Raw genomic sequence first — 15,195 nt, 5'->3', positions numbered from 1 at the left:
GAAGTTATTTGGTCAGCTGTTCACTCTGTTGCATCTGTGTGCAACTTTTCTCTACTTAGTTAACAGCTCAAAATACAGAAAATACCAGAAATGTTTTCTGGATACAACAAGCTGCAAAGCTGGTTTGCTTTTTAGGAAAGTTGTTTGTTGTTACTTAAATAACTATTAATAGCAGCTGTTACTTTGTAAGAATTTTTTTTTTTTAATATATAAAACTGTGGAAATTATATATGTATTTAGTCCAATATAATTAGAAATCTTACAAGGACATTTTTCTTATTTTAATATTTTTGTGTATTTATTTTAAGTATTTCTAAATTTTAGTATAGAAATAATAGAACTTGCAGCAACCAAGTGTAGTAGAGTAGGTGGAAATGTACTGGAATGGAAATCCCTTTGTTTCAGGGGCTCAGACTGTGAAAGGCAGGCAGGGTTTTGTGCTGTGGTGGTGGGGATCTTTCCAGGGCCTTAAACGCGTGACAGAAGAAGCCACCACAATGCTGAGCTGAACATGTGTGAGATGTAGCATGGGCTAAGTCTTTGTGCAGAGTAACTCTCAGCTGGGCCTCGCTGTCAGACCTGTGCACATCAGTGCGCTGCCGTTCCTCCCTTTTCCCATTCCCAGTGTGTCTTCCCAGCTCCACTTATAGGCAGCAAAGGGCTTCCATGTTCTGTCCATCCTCCAGGCATCTTGTTACCTCTTTGAAGTGAGCATGTCAGGAAGAAGAAAATGGCCCAGAGCCTTTCCTTGAAGATGCTGCAGGGGCCCTGCTAATGGTCTCCACAGGCAGATGGGATTCAGAGCCTTACTAAGCTGGGAGTACATTGAAACTTTCAAGAAACAATTAGAGGTACAAGGTGCTTAATCTAACAGATTTAATATCAACATCCATTTCATGCCTAATTGTTGGGCTATGTCTTCAAAAAGTACTTACACCATCTAGAGCAACCCATCACGTTTTGTGACTGTAGGTGGAACAATTGCTGGCATATATTTTAGTTCCAGTAAACTACAGGGAGCTTAACAGTGTATCAAAAACTGAAGTCTGTCTTAAGGAAGAACAGACCCAAGGGCTAAATATGCACTATAGAGTGGACAGGGGGGATACAAATTATGTGTGGGATGGATAAAACCCCAGATATTAGTCTGATATGGGTAAGCTGGATTGTGATACAGTAAAACTAAGGTGAACAAAATGTAAATTGAGAACTTGTTTTAAATCATGACAAAGCTGACAGACAGTGTTATTTATCAGCAGAATATATCCCAAGGGAAAGTGGCAAAAGTTGCCTGACAGACAATGGACAAAGCAGAGCTTTGCTCATTGGATCGTGGAAAAGGACGGCACTGAGAGAGATGCTTATGATAAGGGATTTTTGATTTGTCTCTGCTTTCAGTGGTTGTGCAAAGGATTCGAACACAAAAGTAATCAAATGTAACTTAGTGAGAAAGAGGAACTTACTTAAACTCTGCAAACACAAGAAACCTGGTGGATTACAATAAAAACAGGAAAGGAAAAAAAAAATTGACCAGAAGGGCAACTTCACACTCATTTATAGTTACTATTCTCTGTGAAAGTTGCACACAGATTTGGATTTGGCCTATGAGTTAGCTGTGACTCTACTTTTAATTTAAGAGATAGTAAAAGTATCTATCTCTTTACTTCCCTTGCAAATATTTTACAAGGAGCAAGCAAGAAAATACTTCAAAATAACCAGGCTTATGTTCCATGTTTGATTTTTATTTCTTCCCCCGCTGTAAATCATGCCTCTTCCTCCACAAGTGGTGGTGTTGTGGAGCCACTGTGGGTCTATTCTCCAAGTATGCGATATGTCCCACTTCTTTACTCTAGGATTAGTGCTCACTGGAGCACATACCATGATGGGTTACATATATTCAGTCATTACCACTGATGAGGATGAGATGGCTGTAGGAGATACGGCTTGTTGCTAGAAATCCTCAAGAGAGAGCAATGAAAGCAGTATCTGCTATAGCTCTAATGAAAGTTTCTCTCATGTATTTGTTTCATGTAACTCCTATTCCTTCTTCAAACTTGCATTTTAAACTGATAGAAATTTCTAAGCACTATCTGCAAAATATATTCTTGTGACCTGGCATCAATGACACCATTTTGTCGGTAATCCTCACAGCAGAGCAGGAAACCTCTCAAGATCTTTGTGATGGCAGTAGCTTGGAAAAAACCCAGCAGTTTTTAAAGTGGGAAGAAACTTTGTGCAAAAAGGGCAAGGGTTTTTCTTAAATGCCAGAAAGGGCCAGAAGTGAGGGTGCTGACCTGTGCATTTCTGTTGCTAAATAGCACCAGGGTAATCTGGGACTTGCTCTTCCATGTTACTGGAGTCTGCACTTGCAGCCCTTGCTGCATGCAGAGACCCAGAACAGCTCTCCGGCATGAGCAGAGATATCCAACTCAGTCCTGACAAGGTCTTCAATATTTCCTTGCTTCATAATTTATTTCCCAAGCCAAAGTGCTGTCAAACCAGAATCCACATAACACTGAATGAGATTGGATACACTTACAGTGCGCTCCTTGTCTTGCTGCTTTTTTTTTAAACCTGTTGTATGTTGCAAGTGAGCATAGGTCTCGGAAGACTTTCTCAAACCTGCTTTGTGAAATGACTCCTGGTTATATACCCAGAATCAGCATGACTATGTCCCATTAGCCTGGGCTTTTCCTCAGCTGTGAGGCCTGTGAGTAGGTTGCAAAGAAACATTCAGTAACTTTTGAAGCATAATTGAAGCCACATCAATATCTGGCAAAAAAAGGATGTGAGCAGGCGTGACTTTCAGGCAGCAGATGTTAAGATTCAGTGATTAGTAGTTAGATGTTTTTCAGTGACCAGTTTAATGGTTAATGTCTGTCTTGTAATGAGGGATCATTTTTATTTAAAGTTCAGCATTCAGATTCCCACGGTCATGCTGGTAAAACCACAGAACATTTTGATCAGTCTTTTCAGTTCTGTTTTTTATAAGAATTGAGAAAGTGGGGCTGATAATGGATTAGGAAAGACCCACTTGTGAAGGAGAGAGTGACTAGAAAGCAATACCAAGATACTTGATGATAGCATAAGATTTAGTTTTTTAGACCATCTGCCTTCTGTTTCTAGAAAATTAAATTAAATAATTATGTGAATGAAAGGATTATACTTTAAAAAATTTCCACTCTAGTTTCCTTCTACATTTCCAATCCTTTAATTATAATTTTCAAGCTTTGCATCTGTGCAATACAGAAAGTTATTCCTTTGTTCTGCATGAAATTGTGTATACATTCCAATTGTTGGGAAAATAAAGCTTATTAAAAGACTTGATATAATTATAGTACCTTAGAATAGGCATATTAAGGATAGTAGGATTAACGGGCAAAAGACAAGGGTATAATTTTCATGAAGTGTTGCTAAATTTCTTTTCAGTAAAGTCTGATATGTGTTAATTTTGGGGATTATCAAAATGCATCTTTTACAAATACTTTTTTAACTTGAACAGTGACAATTTAAAATTGTGTTTCACTGATAATTTCTTAAGTTTTTTTCTATTATATATACTCTGTGACTATATTATATATATTATACTATTATAAGCTTTGCTAGAAAAGCTTTAGGAGACACAGACTGTGACAAGCACAAATTAAGGGAAATGCTAAAAACCTGAAAACTCAGTTGTTTCTTCTTAGGGATTCTTTCAAGTCATTTTTTGAGTCAGCAGCAGATTCCCCGATTTGAGGGTGTGCCTTTGATATGTTAGCAGGATGCAAGCTAACTCCTTCTAGTTTCCAGAAGCCATAATGTGACTTGAGAGAGGTTCAGTTCAATATTTAGAATAGGGGGGGAACTCTACTCCCTTTGTAACAGCTGCTTTCATATATGTAAAACAAAATGCCCTCCTTTTACTTGTTCCTGTTTTGGCATGTTCAGTCTTCTACACATACACGGGAAAGCAAAATAAACACATGTACCATGTAGAAGAAGGCTCTTACAGAAAGCTGTGAAATGCAAAATTTGGTGTGATGTACCTTTCTTGTCCAAGTACACAAATTAAATAGAAAAAAAATCATTTTAAAGGTCAGTGGAACATGTGCAAAGGAAAAGGAATGAAAAAAATGTTGAAATCTCAATTAACTTATCATCATGACAGCTTTTTGCATTGTGCAGATTTCTGTTACTTCTTGCAGAAAAAGGAAGTACTCTTTTGTAATTTTGTCTGAAGGGAATGTAAAAGATGCATTTATGGAATGTACTGTACCTTACTCAACCTAGCAGGGTTGCCTGTGGAAGGGCTTCAGTCCAGGCAAGTCACAGAATATTACGCATTCAGAGAGGAAGAAGACTCGAACTGCGTTATTTTTTGATATCCTGTGGTAGAAATCAATCCGCAGTAAACTACACCTTTTCTTTCCCCAACCTTTCCATAAGAAATTTATGGCTTTTTATTGTAAGATGGAAGTATTTTAGCATCTAAGTGACAATATATCCTCCATTAAAATGAAGTAATTGACGCTGCATAGGTTATTGATGTGTATTTTATGTCTTTATGGGGAGCACAGAGCTTTTCTCAAGAACACAGGATTTTGCAATGGCTCCTTTAAAATATTAAAGGCAAAGTGATTCAGAGATCTCAAGAGCCCTGTTGCCACTTGTTCCAATTCTTCAAATGCAGGCAAACCTCAGCATCAAGTCACTGCAGTTTGGAAATGTGCATGTAAGGTAACTCCTCGATAAAACAGATACTGAGATTTTAAAATCTCACTCCAAATCCATTACCGTGAAGCGCTAGACATCCAAATGTCATGAACGGGCTTGTTTATAGTAACCTTTTGTATGCAAGGTCCTCTTCTGCCCGGAGTCAGCCAGATTCTTCAAGTCTAAAGAAATGCCCAATTAACTCTCTGCCATGTACTTTTGAGTTTGAATGTTTCTTGCATCCATGTTTCTTAGCAAGTTTTTGGACAATCAGGCTTCCTTGTATGTTTTCTGAAGAGGCAGTGAGGGAATGCTATGTTTCCTTTTTTCTTTAAATCTTATCTTAATTTCCTGTGAGTATTTTGAGGAGTGAAAGTCCCCATTTTGCGTAAAACCGTAGGAGAGGGAATATAATTTAAAAGCAGAAAAATGCCAACATTTTACAATTGCATGATCTAACTCTTTTTCTTTATTATTCCAGTGAAGACTTTCTGCACATCAATTTCTTTGCTTTCCCTCCCTCAAAAATGATTCTGTTTATGCAGGAACTGTTCTTAGCGCCAGATCCAAGCAGTGCAGAATCCTGCAAAAGCTTTTGCTCTGTAGCAAATCCCTCTGGAGCTTTAACTAGGACCTCCAAGGTGTCGCCTGTTAGCCTTCTCTAGCAGATGGGCACATACAGAAGAAATCATATATTCCAGGAAGCAAGTTTGTATCACCCCATTGATTAGGGACATCTAAATACTAATTTGATTTGCATTATAGATGTCCTTGGTGAGAGTAAAGTGATGTACAAATTGAACTGTGCAACTGGTTGCTCTCCATGTGCTCTATTTTGCTTTCAAGCATTTCCCTTACAAAATGTGATTGTTTAGTCTTTGAAGAGTTAGAGTACTTTTTGGTGAACTTTGTTACTGAGGAGCATTAGTGAACTCCTGTGTCTTTGACGGAATACAAATATTCCCTGTGAATTCCGGGTGTGTAGGGCATGGCATCTGTGCAGAGCTGATGCATTGCTCATTAGAACTTGCTATATTGCAGTATGGAGTTCCAGGAAAACTGCAAGAGAGACCATCTTTCATATGTACATCTTTGTTTTCAGACCTTCCTGAGAAAATGATCATAGCTTAGATGAATTCATAATTGATAACAATAATTATAATGAAGGTGCTTCAGCCTAAATAAATCCATCAAAGTGTTGCTATGTGTATTGTTAAATATTCTTCCATACTCATGCTTCCATATTACTGTAGTGTTTCTGCTGTTGACTTGACCCTTCCAGGCAGGGTAGCCTTGTATAACTCAGGCTTTGCCTGGATTACTTATATTGCACGTTGCTAGGTCTGTGCTGGTATGTTAACTCTGTCTTCATGTGGATTTTATGGGGGTACAGTAGATGTATAATCTGCACACTCTGAATGATGCTTATATATTACCTATCATGCTTTCCATTGATCTCCAGGCTATCCGGTGCACTCTCGTGAACTGTAGTTGTCAGTGTTTCAAACCTGGGAAAATAAATCAGCGACAATGTGACCAATGCCGGCATGGATGGGTAGCACATGGTAATACTTGTTTTTAAAATCTATAGAAAACCATTTAGGATCCTCCTAACTATTATATGCTTTTTGTCATTCTTCAACCCCCACCCCAATATTAGTTGCATTCCATTTTCTTTCTCAGGACTCAAGTTCATTTACATTTTGTGATTCTTATTTTCAGCCCTGAGCAAACTAAGGATTCCAAACCTCTACCCATCAAGCCAAGTAGAAATAGTTCAATCCAATGTTGTCTTTGATATCAGTAGTCTCATGTTGTACGGAACCCAAGCCATTCCTGTGCGCCTTAAAATTCTGCTTGATCGGCTTTTCAGTGTTCTGAAGCAGGAAGAGGTGATACAGATTCTCCATGCTCTCGATTGGACACTGCAGGATTATATACGTGGATATGTCCTACAGGTATATAGAGGGGCTTTTAAAATACAAATATGACAGTTAAGTAATTTTCTAGCTTAATCTTCTCAGTGGTTCACAATGTGTTAACAGTGTGGCATATCTGAAAGGCAGTAATAGACCTGTATGAGCTTAATGCCAGAAAAGAAAGGGCGGGTTTCTGATGATTGCTCTCTATTTTAGTTGGATTTAATTGAAATCTTTCTACTTGCTCAAAACTAACAACAAAGGTAAGCAAAAATAAAAATCAAAAGTTACTGGTAATGTATCAAAGTAAAGGCTTTAGAATTTGTTCCAGTATTATTTAAACAGTGAGTTTGCTTTTATGCAGCAGAATAATACATCAAGAAATAAACTTACCATTATTTAAAACACCAGGGGCAATATTCATCTCTGGTAGTGCTACCGACCTTACTGGAGCTGCAGCCAGAGTGTATTTGGCCCTATGTGCTTACACTGATGTTAGTCCTTGCTGCTGTGGAAGTTACCTTTTATGTAAAGTAACATTATGATCTTACATTATGACATGAATCAATATTTAATGGTCTTGATAATCTTGCTTTTTAGTGTTAGGATTAAAAATATGGAATCAATTACCTTGAACCTCTATCACATGAAAAATTTATAATGTTACGTTCTTCATCATCTTAGAAACTCTTACATGCACTGTGAAAAATCTCAGTAGGCCATCAAATACATGTTCTGTGATAAAATATTTATTGTAGTTATTGGGAAAAGTTAGGCATAGCTAGAGTTTGAAAGAACTCCAACACTAGTGTAATTACAGCTGTGCTCTGTGAAAACTGGCAATAGATCAATATAAGTTCATTTGTTCTCTGATCTTAGTTGCTTGGAAGATTATTAAACTTGCAGTGAAAGAATACTTGACTTAAATGAGGAGCTAAATCTTGGTCTGATTGCTCCATCTCTGCTGTCTGTGCTTAAAGGATACTATCTGTTGTTCAAATAACGTGTCTTAATTTTTGTGGAAAAAAATAGTTTATTGGAAAGTATTAGTGTCAGTTCAGGAAGAAATAATATCACCAATGTGGTAAAATTTGGAAGAAATTATCACAGAATTTGCATTAATCTCATTAAATGGAATGTTTTTAATTTTTTGCTAGAGAAGAATTCCAGTCCCTGAAAAAAATGAGAGATCTGACAGGAGGTGTTTTTTGTTTGTCTTAACTAATGTCTTAACTCATTTAAATATTTTTGGCTTTAGGATGCTTCAGGAAAGGTGCTGGATCACTGGAGCATAATGACCACTGAAGAAGAACTGGCTACTTTGCAGCAGTTTCTTCGCTTTGGAGAAACTAAGTCCATTGTAGAGTTAATGGCAATTCAAGAGAAAGAAGGGCAGTCCATCATAATACCTCCACCAACTGCCAATTTGGATATTAGGGCATTCATTGAGAGCTGCAACCCACACAGTCCTAGTTTTTCTGCTTCCTTGGACAAAATTAGTCCCACCAACATTCATCCCTTTGAGAATATTGTAAATAATATGGCTTTCATGCTGCCGTTTCAGTTTTTCAGTCCAGTGCCTCCGCCTTTGATAGGTTCACCACCAGAAAGACATTTGATTGAGCAAGGTCAAGACCATAGCAATGAAACCAAACAAGATCTTCAGATACCATTTTCTGAAAGCAGTTTCTTAACTTCTAGTTCTGCACCATTTCAAGTTGAAAATGAGAGGAGCATAAATGGTCCAGATGTCACTAAAACAGAAGATGATGCCCTTTTAAGTGATTCCAGTTCACATAATACAGCAGCCAAGCTTGAAATGACGGCGCTATCTCCAGAAAACAAAATGAAATCTGTTGAAAAAAATGCTGGGCCAAGGAAAGGGCGTGTCTTCTGCACTGCATGTGAAAAAACATTTTATGACAAAGGTACTTTGAAAATACATTACAATGCTGTTCATCTGAAGATAAAGCACAAATGCACCATTGAGGGCTGCAATATGGTGTTTAGCTCATTGCGTAGTCGAAATCGTCATAGTGCAAATCCTAACCCCAGACTCCATATGCCAATGAACAGAAATAACAGGGATAAAGATCTAAGAAATGGTTTGACCATTGCTGCACCTGGAGATAGTAAAAGGACGGAATTCACAATTTTAACTCCGGATAGCAGAACTGTTTCCAGCTATGCCAGCTCTTGTACAGATTCAAAAGGCCAGGCTGGATTTTCCAGTATTGGACATAACGGTGTCCTCTTTCCAAACCTGAAGACAGTACAGCCTGTTCTTCCTTTTTACCGTAGTCCAGTCACACCAGCTGAGCTTGCCAATACTCCAGGTACTCTTCCTTCTCTGCCTCTTGTTTCTTCCTCAATACCAGAGCAGCTTGTTTCCAATGAATTGCCATTTGACATGCTCCCCAAGAAGAAATCTCGTAAGTCCAGTATGCCCATTAAGATAGAGAAAGAAGCTGTTGAGACACCCAATGAAAGCAGCGATGTTGCCAGTTCTGAAGATGAATCACGTCTGCAGGGGGTAAGCGATGGAGAGCTTGAGACCTGTGAGCATAAGATAGAGAAGCGGGTGACCGACAGGGTGGAAAAGCACCCCCATTCAGGTAATTCATGGAAATCTCTCTCTGGGGTAGAGGGCCCAAAGTATTTTGAATCTGTCTTTGCGCCAAATAACAAATACATCGAGGATATCTCTGAGAATGAATTGCAACACTGTGAGAAAGAGATTAAACCAGAAGAAAACCAACCATTAAAAATAGTTTCCCATGAGATTATATATGAAGATCCAAAACACCACCACAGTGATGTTATAAAACAAATGACTGAACCCCCCATGTATATTAAAGAGCAGTCAAAGCACAGGATTCCTAAAAATGACTGCCCTGAATTGCAACACCACTTGCTGACCGGGGGCTTTTTCAGCACTTTGTCAAACAGGGGTGCTGCCATTCCTTCTTTTGAAGACTCTAAAGATATGGATCATGTCAGTCAACATGCACTAGGGATTCAGAAGGAAGAAAGCCGCTTTCATTGCGACATCTGTAAGAAGACTTTTAAAAACCCTTACAGTGTAAAAATGCATTTCAAAAATGTACATCTCAAAGAAATGCATATTTGCACAGTTGAGGGCTGTAATGCTGCTTTCCCTTCTCGTAGAAGTCGAGACAGGTAAGAAAATTATAAACAAAATTGTATTTATTTTACCATCACAATGGAGCCTAATTTGAAATTAAAATGAGTGTTTGAGGAATGGAGCCTGCAAATATTTTCTGTGTATCCTCGTATAACAGGTATGATAACTTATCAGAACATTCTTGAAATGAAAATCCATTGAAAGAAACATTTCTTTTCCACTAGAGTACAAGGTATTAAATAAAGCGATGAAAATTTCATAACTGATAAAGACTGCAGTAGTTGAAAGAATACTTTAGTACATAAAGGGAAAGCCGTAAGGCTGTGAATTCAGCAGTTTTCCAGTAGATGCATGTATGGACTTACATGTTTAATATGTACTTTCATGTGTATTTTATTGTATACAGTGTTTTTTAATGAAAAATTAGTGAGGTCAGTTCAGGAAATCTTCACTTGCCCTTGTCATTTTTTTTCTCAAGGATTCAGAACAGATTGGTGAGAAAAAGCCCATAAGAAAAGCAAGATTAGTCTTTGTCAGCCCAAAATTAACTTTATGCAGTGGTAGTCAAACTAACGCTATCTGGTGTGTATCCACATCAGTAGTGCTTTTCTATGAGATTAAATACTAATTTCTCAAGTAAAGCATGAGCTTGATTCACTTCAATGTTCATTTCAGTACTGTATTGCTGTAATAAATTTTATTTCAGTCTATTATGCACATAAACTGAGAAACAAGAGCTGGAGCTTTATTGTTGACCATCAGTAATGTATCTGAAGCGATAACAAACCTATTCAAGTGCAATGAGGTGTTACAAGTTGTCCAAGTCTGTAGCGGTTTTAGAGCAGCTTTTGGCTGCGGGAAGTATGCCTGGATAGTAGTTCAGAGTGACACGAGGTTTAGATTGTCTGTAATCTGCCAGGAGTGCTGGAGCCAGCTGATGCAATCCAGAGAGAGGATGAGCCAGTCTCTGAGGACTGGCCGCTGCATCTGAGATGCACAGATTCATCTGCTGCTGGCAGGGCTTCATCTGCTGCCTGCATCTTCCCAGATGTGAATTCCTCTCCACTGTAATTGCGATATGGGCCACAGGAAAGAAGGCCAGCAATAAGATTTGCATTCACATGCCACAAATTCCTTCCCACACCAATATGTTGAGATAAGTTTTACCGTAGGTACTTTTGGAAGATGGGTTAAAAAAAAAAAGGCAAGTGAGCTCAGAAGGCATTTCACAAGCTTTGCACAAAGCAATAGTTTTTTGAAACAACTTTGCAGAAGTGTCTAGACTTTAACATAGAATAGTGTGACTACAAGTGCTAAGTATTTCCATGCCTTTTTGAACAATTCGTGGTTCTGATTAAACCATGATGGCAAGGAGAAAGACAAATGTTTTGCCAGTATTACAATGAACTTAGCTTTCTAGACAGAGCCTGCAAGTTCCCAGTGAGCTGATTGATAGTATTCAGTGAAGACCAGCGATTCTGTATGTTTTGGTGGTTTTAAACAGAACCCAGAGATACCCATTTGAAAACTACAAGTTGCATATAATTCAAGTTTCCTTTTTCAAGGAAACTTCTTGTCAAGAAAAGGGTCTGTACTGATGTGTACAGCTGCATCCTGGACATGGTTACAGTACTTGAGATCAACATTTTTTGCAGGTCCTGCTTTTTCCATTTGGAAAGAATCCTGTTTCTTACCCACCTCAGTCAATTCTCTGATCTCAGTTCTGTTTACTGTCTGTCCCCCACTGCTTTTAGGTTTAGCACTAGATCTAGCGGAGCTGACAGCTATCCTCAGTGCAGGAGAGAATCTGAAACATTGATAGCTGTAGTTATTGCATAGAATCTGATATATGCCAGTGCAAGCAAGTTCAGAAACCCCGTCACATATGCAAATTGTCCATGTGCACTCCCGGTGTGGCAGTTGGTCAAACCTGAAGTATACAAGTCATGCATGCTACTTAATATTGATTTACCCTTTCTTTGTTTATGATCATTATGAAAGAGCTGTTAAGTGAGGTGAAACACTTTCTTGCTAAGCTTGTCTTTGTTCTTCTAGACATAGTTCAAACCTAAATCTTCATCATAAGCTTCTGACTAAAGATACACTGGAATTCAACAACCATTTCAATGCAACATACCTCTTGAAAGACATGGCTAAGGAGTTTTGCCAAGATGTATCTTTAAAACAACACGTTGGACATACTTCTGTAATCTTCAAAGGGATGAACAGAACAGGCAGCTACGTTTTTCCAATGAGCAAAATTGCAGAACCCTGTTCTGAGAGTTATGGATACGATCCATTAAATGATGGAGCTGTTCTGGATCTAAGCACTACTTCCAGCGTTAAATCTGAGAGCAGTGCTCATTCTTCTTGGGATTCTGACGGAGGAAGTGAAATATGCACCATGCCCTTGGATGATAGTGATGAAAGCTGTGAAGGACCCAGCCTAATGCCCAATGATGAACTCTACCAAGACTGTACTTTAATTGAGAAAGCAAATCAAAACTTTATAAATTTACCTTCCAGTTTGCCAATAACTTGTCATATATGTCAAAAAACATACAGTAATAAAGGAACTTTCAGGGCTCATTACAAAACTGTGCATCTCCGCCAGCTCCACAAATGCAAAGTCCCAGGTTGCAACACAATGTTTTCATCTGTTCGCAGTCGGAACAGGCACAGTCAAAACCCCAATCTGCACAAAAGTCTGGCTGGGTCACCAACTAGCTTACAGTAAGATCAGACTGATCTTAATTTATTTCTGCTAAGAATTAATCATTTCAATTAAAGAATGTGTTAACATTAGTTTCATTTAAGCTCATTTGACTTCTAGCTCACTCAACAACCACAGTCAAATTCTTTTCTCCTGTGTGTGCTCTCCAGCAGTTTCAGTTAGCAAAGCTTGGTGCTGTAGTTTTTGTGCAATTGTTTGGTTCAATGTTGAACAGCTAAAACTTCTGCAAGGAAAAGAAAACATCTTAGAAATGGGGGAAATATGGAGACATCAACTAAAATGTTTCTGATACTTGTGAAGTATTACTTGCCACAATAGGAGCTTCAAATAACAACCATCATTGCTTGTGTTTACATGTTAAATGGGTTGTTGTGTTGTGTAAGAAATGAGTAATGATTGGGGTGAGTTTCCTCTGGTTGCATTGAGAATTTTGAGGCTATCATTTCTTTCCAGAGACCTTAGTCTGAAGCTGACTTGCAGTGTTAGTAGGACAGAATATATGTAATTGACCATCCCAGAATCCAAAGGAGAAAATACAAATTTGGGAAAACTGCATACAGTCCAAATCTTCAGAAAATCCTGTAGTCCTTACTTTTTAAGTTTGCATTTCATTTCAGTAAAGATTACAGTACTTTGCTTTGCAGGAAAAGGGGCTACTTAACTTGTAGGCAGAATAGCATGAATAAATCTGAGACATTCTGATAAATTGTAGTGGTAGAAAAAATAAATAGGTTAAGCTAAAATTTCTAAACTACACCAAATGCATCCATAAAATAGGAGGGAAAGTAAGCCTTTTTAATTTAAAATGCACTTTTTGAGTTCTGCTTTCAGGAAGAGAAAAGTTTCGTGAAAAAAAAAAAGGGGCGGGGGGGGGGGGGGGGGGGGTGGGAATCCCACACCAAATATCCAAACTTTTGAGGGTGCAATTCTAAGCCTCTTGAGAGAAAGAGATAAAATGGATGCAGTAGATAGATACACCTTTTATGATGCAGCAGTTAGTTTCTTTTACCAGTGGGGGATAAAATGTGTTGATCTTTGTAACAATAGAAGAATGCTTATTCTCATTCACTCCTCTTTTTTATAAGAAGGTTGTTCAATATCTGTAAAAATGTTTTGTATCTTTGTAGTTGCCCCTGTAATTAACAGTATTCTGCATTACGTTCTATGCACTTAAGAAGACTGGCCTTGCATTGTATTTAAAAACACTTTAATATTTAATTTGTAGTCACATCATACAAATGTTGTGTGTGTAGTTGTGGTGTGTCCTCTTTCAATCATTTGCAAAGAGGAAAAGAAATAAGAAAGCAAGTCTTACAGTTTTGGGTTTGTTTTTTTTTTTTCGCTTTATTCCACCAGTGGAAATCTGTTGATCAATTCTAGTATGCAAGCATGACATTGACAGCACAATCTGTACATATTATACCAAAGTGCTTACAGTATTTGTGGTTTCTAGAACAAGTCTAGCTTTCCAGTATAACTGGATCTTAGTCTTTATTCATTTTTGTGACTGAATAAACTGAAATTCAGGATTTCAAATGTATGTAGAAAGAATAGTACAATACTATTGCCATATGTCTTGATGTTTAACTTATTCTAAAAGATACTATGATATTGTAACCATTTCATATTGTATAAAAGAAACAAATGTGGACTGAATATTTCACCAATTCTTTTGAAAACTGGTTTGTGTGTGAGTATGGGTTATGCAAGGAAAAGACATGACACAGTTGTAAATGTTTGTGCTCACTAGAAATGGTTTCCATGCATTGTGTAAAGTAATCTTCTATTTTTTTAATTTACTGTAGGTTTATGTGATATTTAAAATAATCCATTTGTGCTTGAAGCTGTCAGGAAAAAATACTAACGTGTGGAAAGTTGTGCCATTGCTTTGAGGTTTTGTGTTCTGGGGGGAATCGGTGTTTTGGTTTTTAGGAGGGAGTAGGGTGGTGTTTGTTTTGTTGAGGTTTTTTATTGTTGTTTTCTTTGGATTTTTAATAGAAACTCCTATCAGTGGGGGTCATAGTTTGAAAGCTAAGGGCACAATCACAGGAGATACAATTGCTCCCAGCCTTTTGATAGTATAAATCAATTATTTGTTATCCAGCTATTTCAAGCTCTTTTTTTTATACATATATATATATAAATATAAACCTCTTTGTTTAATCATTAACTGGTTTTTTGAAACAAAATGTGATGTAAACAAATGTTGTAATGCCCATTTATTTAGTTTTCACTGTGTCAAAAAAAAGGAAACACATTTGTATACCCTAATAATTTTGTATGTGTTAATAAAAACTAATAATAATGCCTCTGGTTGATTCAGAAAAGTAGGCTTTTTTGCTTGAAAATACTGCAATTCTTAATATTTATTTAAAAAAAAAAATCTGAGAACACATTGTCTGTAGAGAGCACTGATTTGACAATGGTACTAACTTATTCCATAATAAGGAAGTGTCATTATTTTAATGAGCCATTAGAAGTAATGTAATAAATGTTGTCAGATACTTTATTGATTTTTTTTTTCTTTGTGCAGTAGGCAAGGGTAGAGGTTCATTTAAAAGCCATCAGCTAAACAGAAGGTAAATATCTCATGACTGAGAACTACACTGAAAGATATTTTGTGCCCTCTTCATTCTTTATACTTTGGAAAGGTTTGGTGGTTTTTTTGTTTGTTTGTGGGGCTGTGGTTGTTGTTGTTGGGT

At 37.5% G+C, this 15,195-nt stretch overlaps 1 protein-coding gene across 3 annotated transcripts in view; it reads left to right on the top strand.

Moving 5' to 3' along the window:
* Positions 1–14,780, top strand: part of BNC1 (basonuclin zinc finger protein 1) — a 74,271-nt gene extending 59,491 nt beyond the window's left edge. Inside the window, exons 2-5 of one of the 3 annotated variants that reach the window (XM_040077665.2) lie at positions 6,158–6,260; positions 6,418–6,653; positions 7,873–9,794; positions 11,815–14,780. In XM_040077665.2, coding sequence (XP_039933599.1) covers positions 6,158–6,260; positions 6,418–6,653; positions 7,873–9,794; positions 11,815–12,496 — 2,943 coding nt within the window. In that variant the 3' untranslated portion in view covers positions 12,497–14,780. The remainder of the gene's footprint in view (positions 1–6,157; positions 6,261–6,417; positions 6,654–7,872; positions 9,795–11,814) is intronic. The other 2 variants (XM_040077667.2, XM_040077666.2) reach the window with 2 other exon arrangements.
* Positions 14,781–15,195: the final 415 nt, after the last annotated feature.

The sequence above is a fragment of the Hirundo rustica genome, chromosome 13 (genome assembly GCF_015227805.2).
Source record: "Hirundo rustica isolate bHirRus1 chromosome 13, bHirRus1.pri.v3, whole genome shotgun sequence".
Classification (NCBI taxonomy): Eukaryota; Metazoa; Chordata; class Aves; order Passeriformes; family Hirundinidae; genus Hirundo; species Hirundo rustica.
The sequence above is the reverse complement of the archived record's forward strand: the minus strand, read 5'-3'. Positions and strand labels throughout refer to the sequence as shown.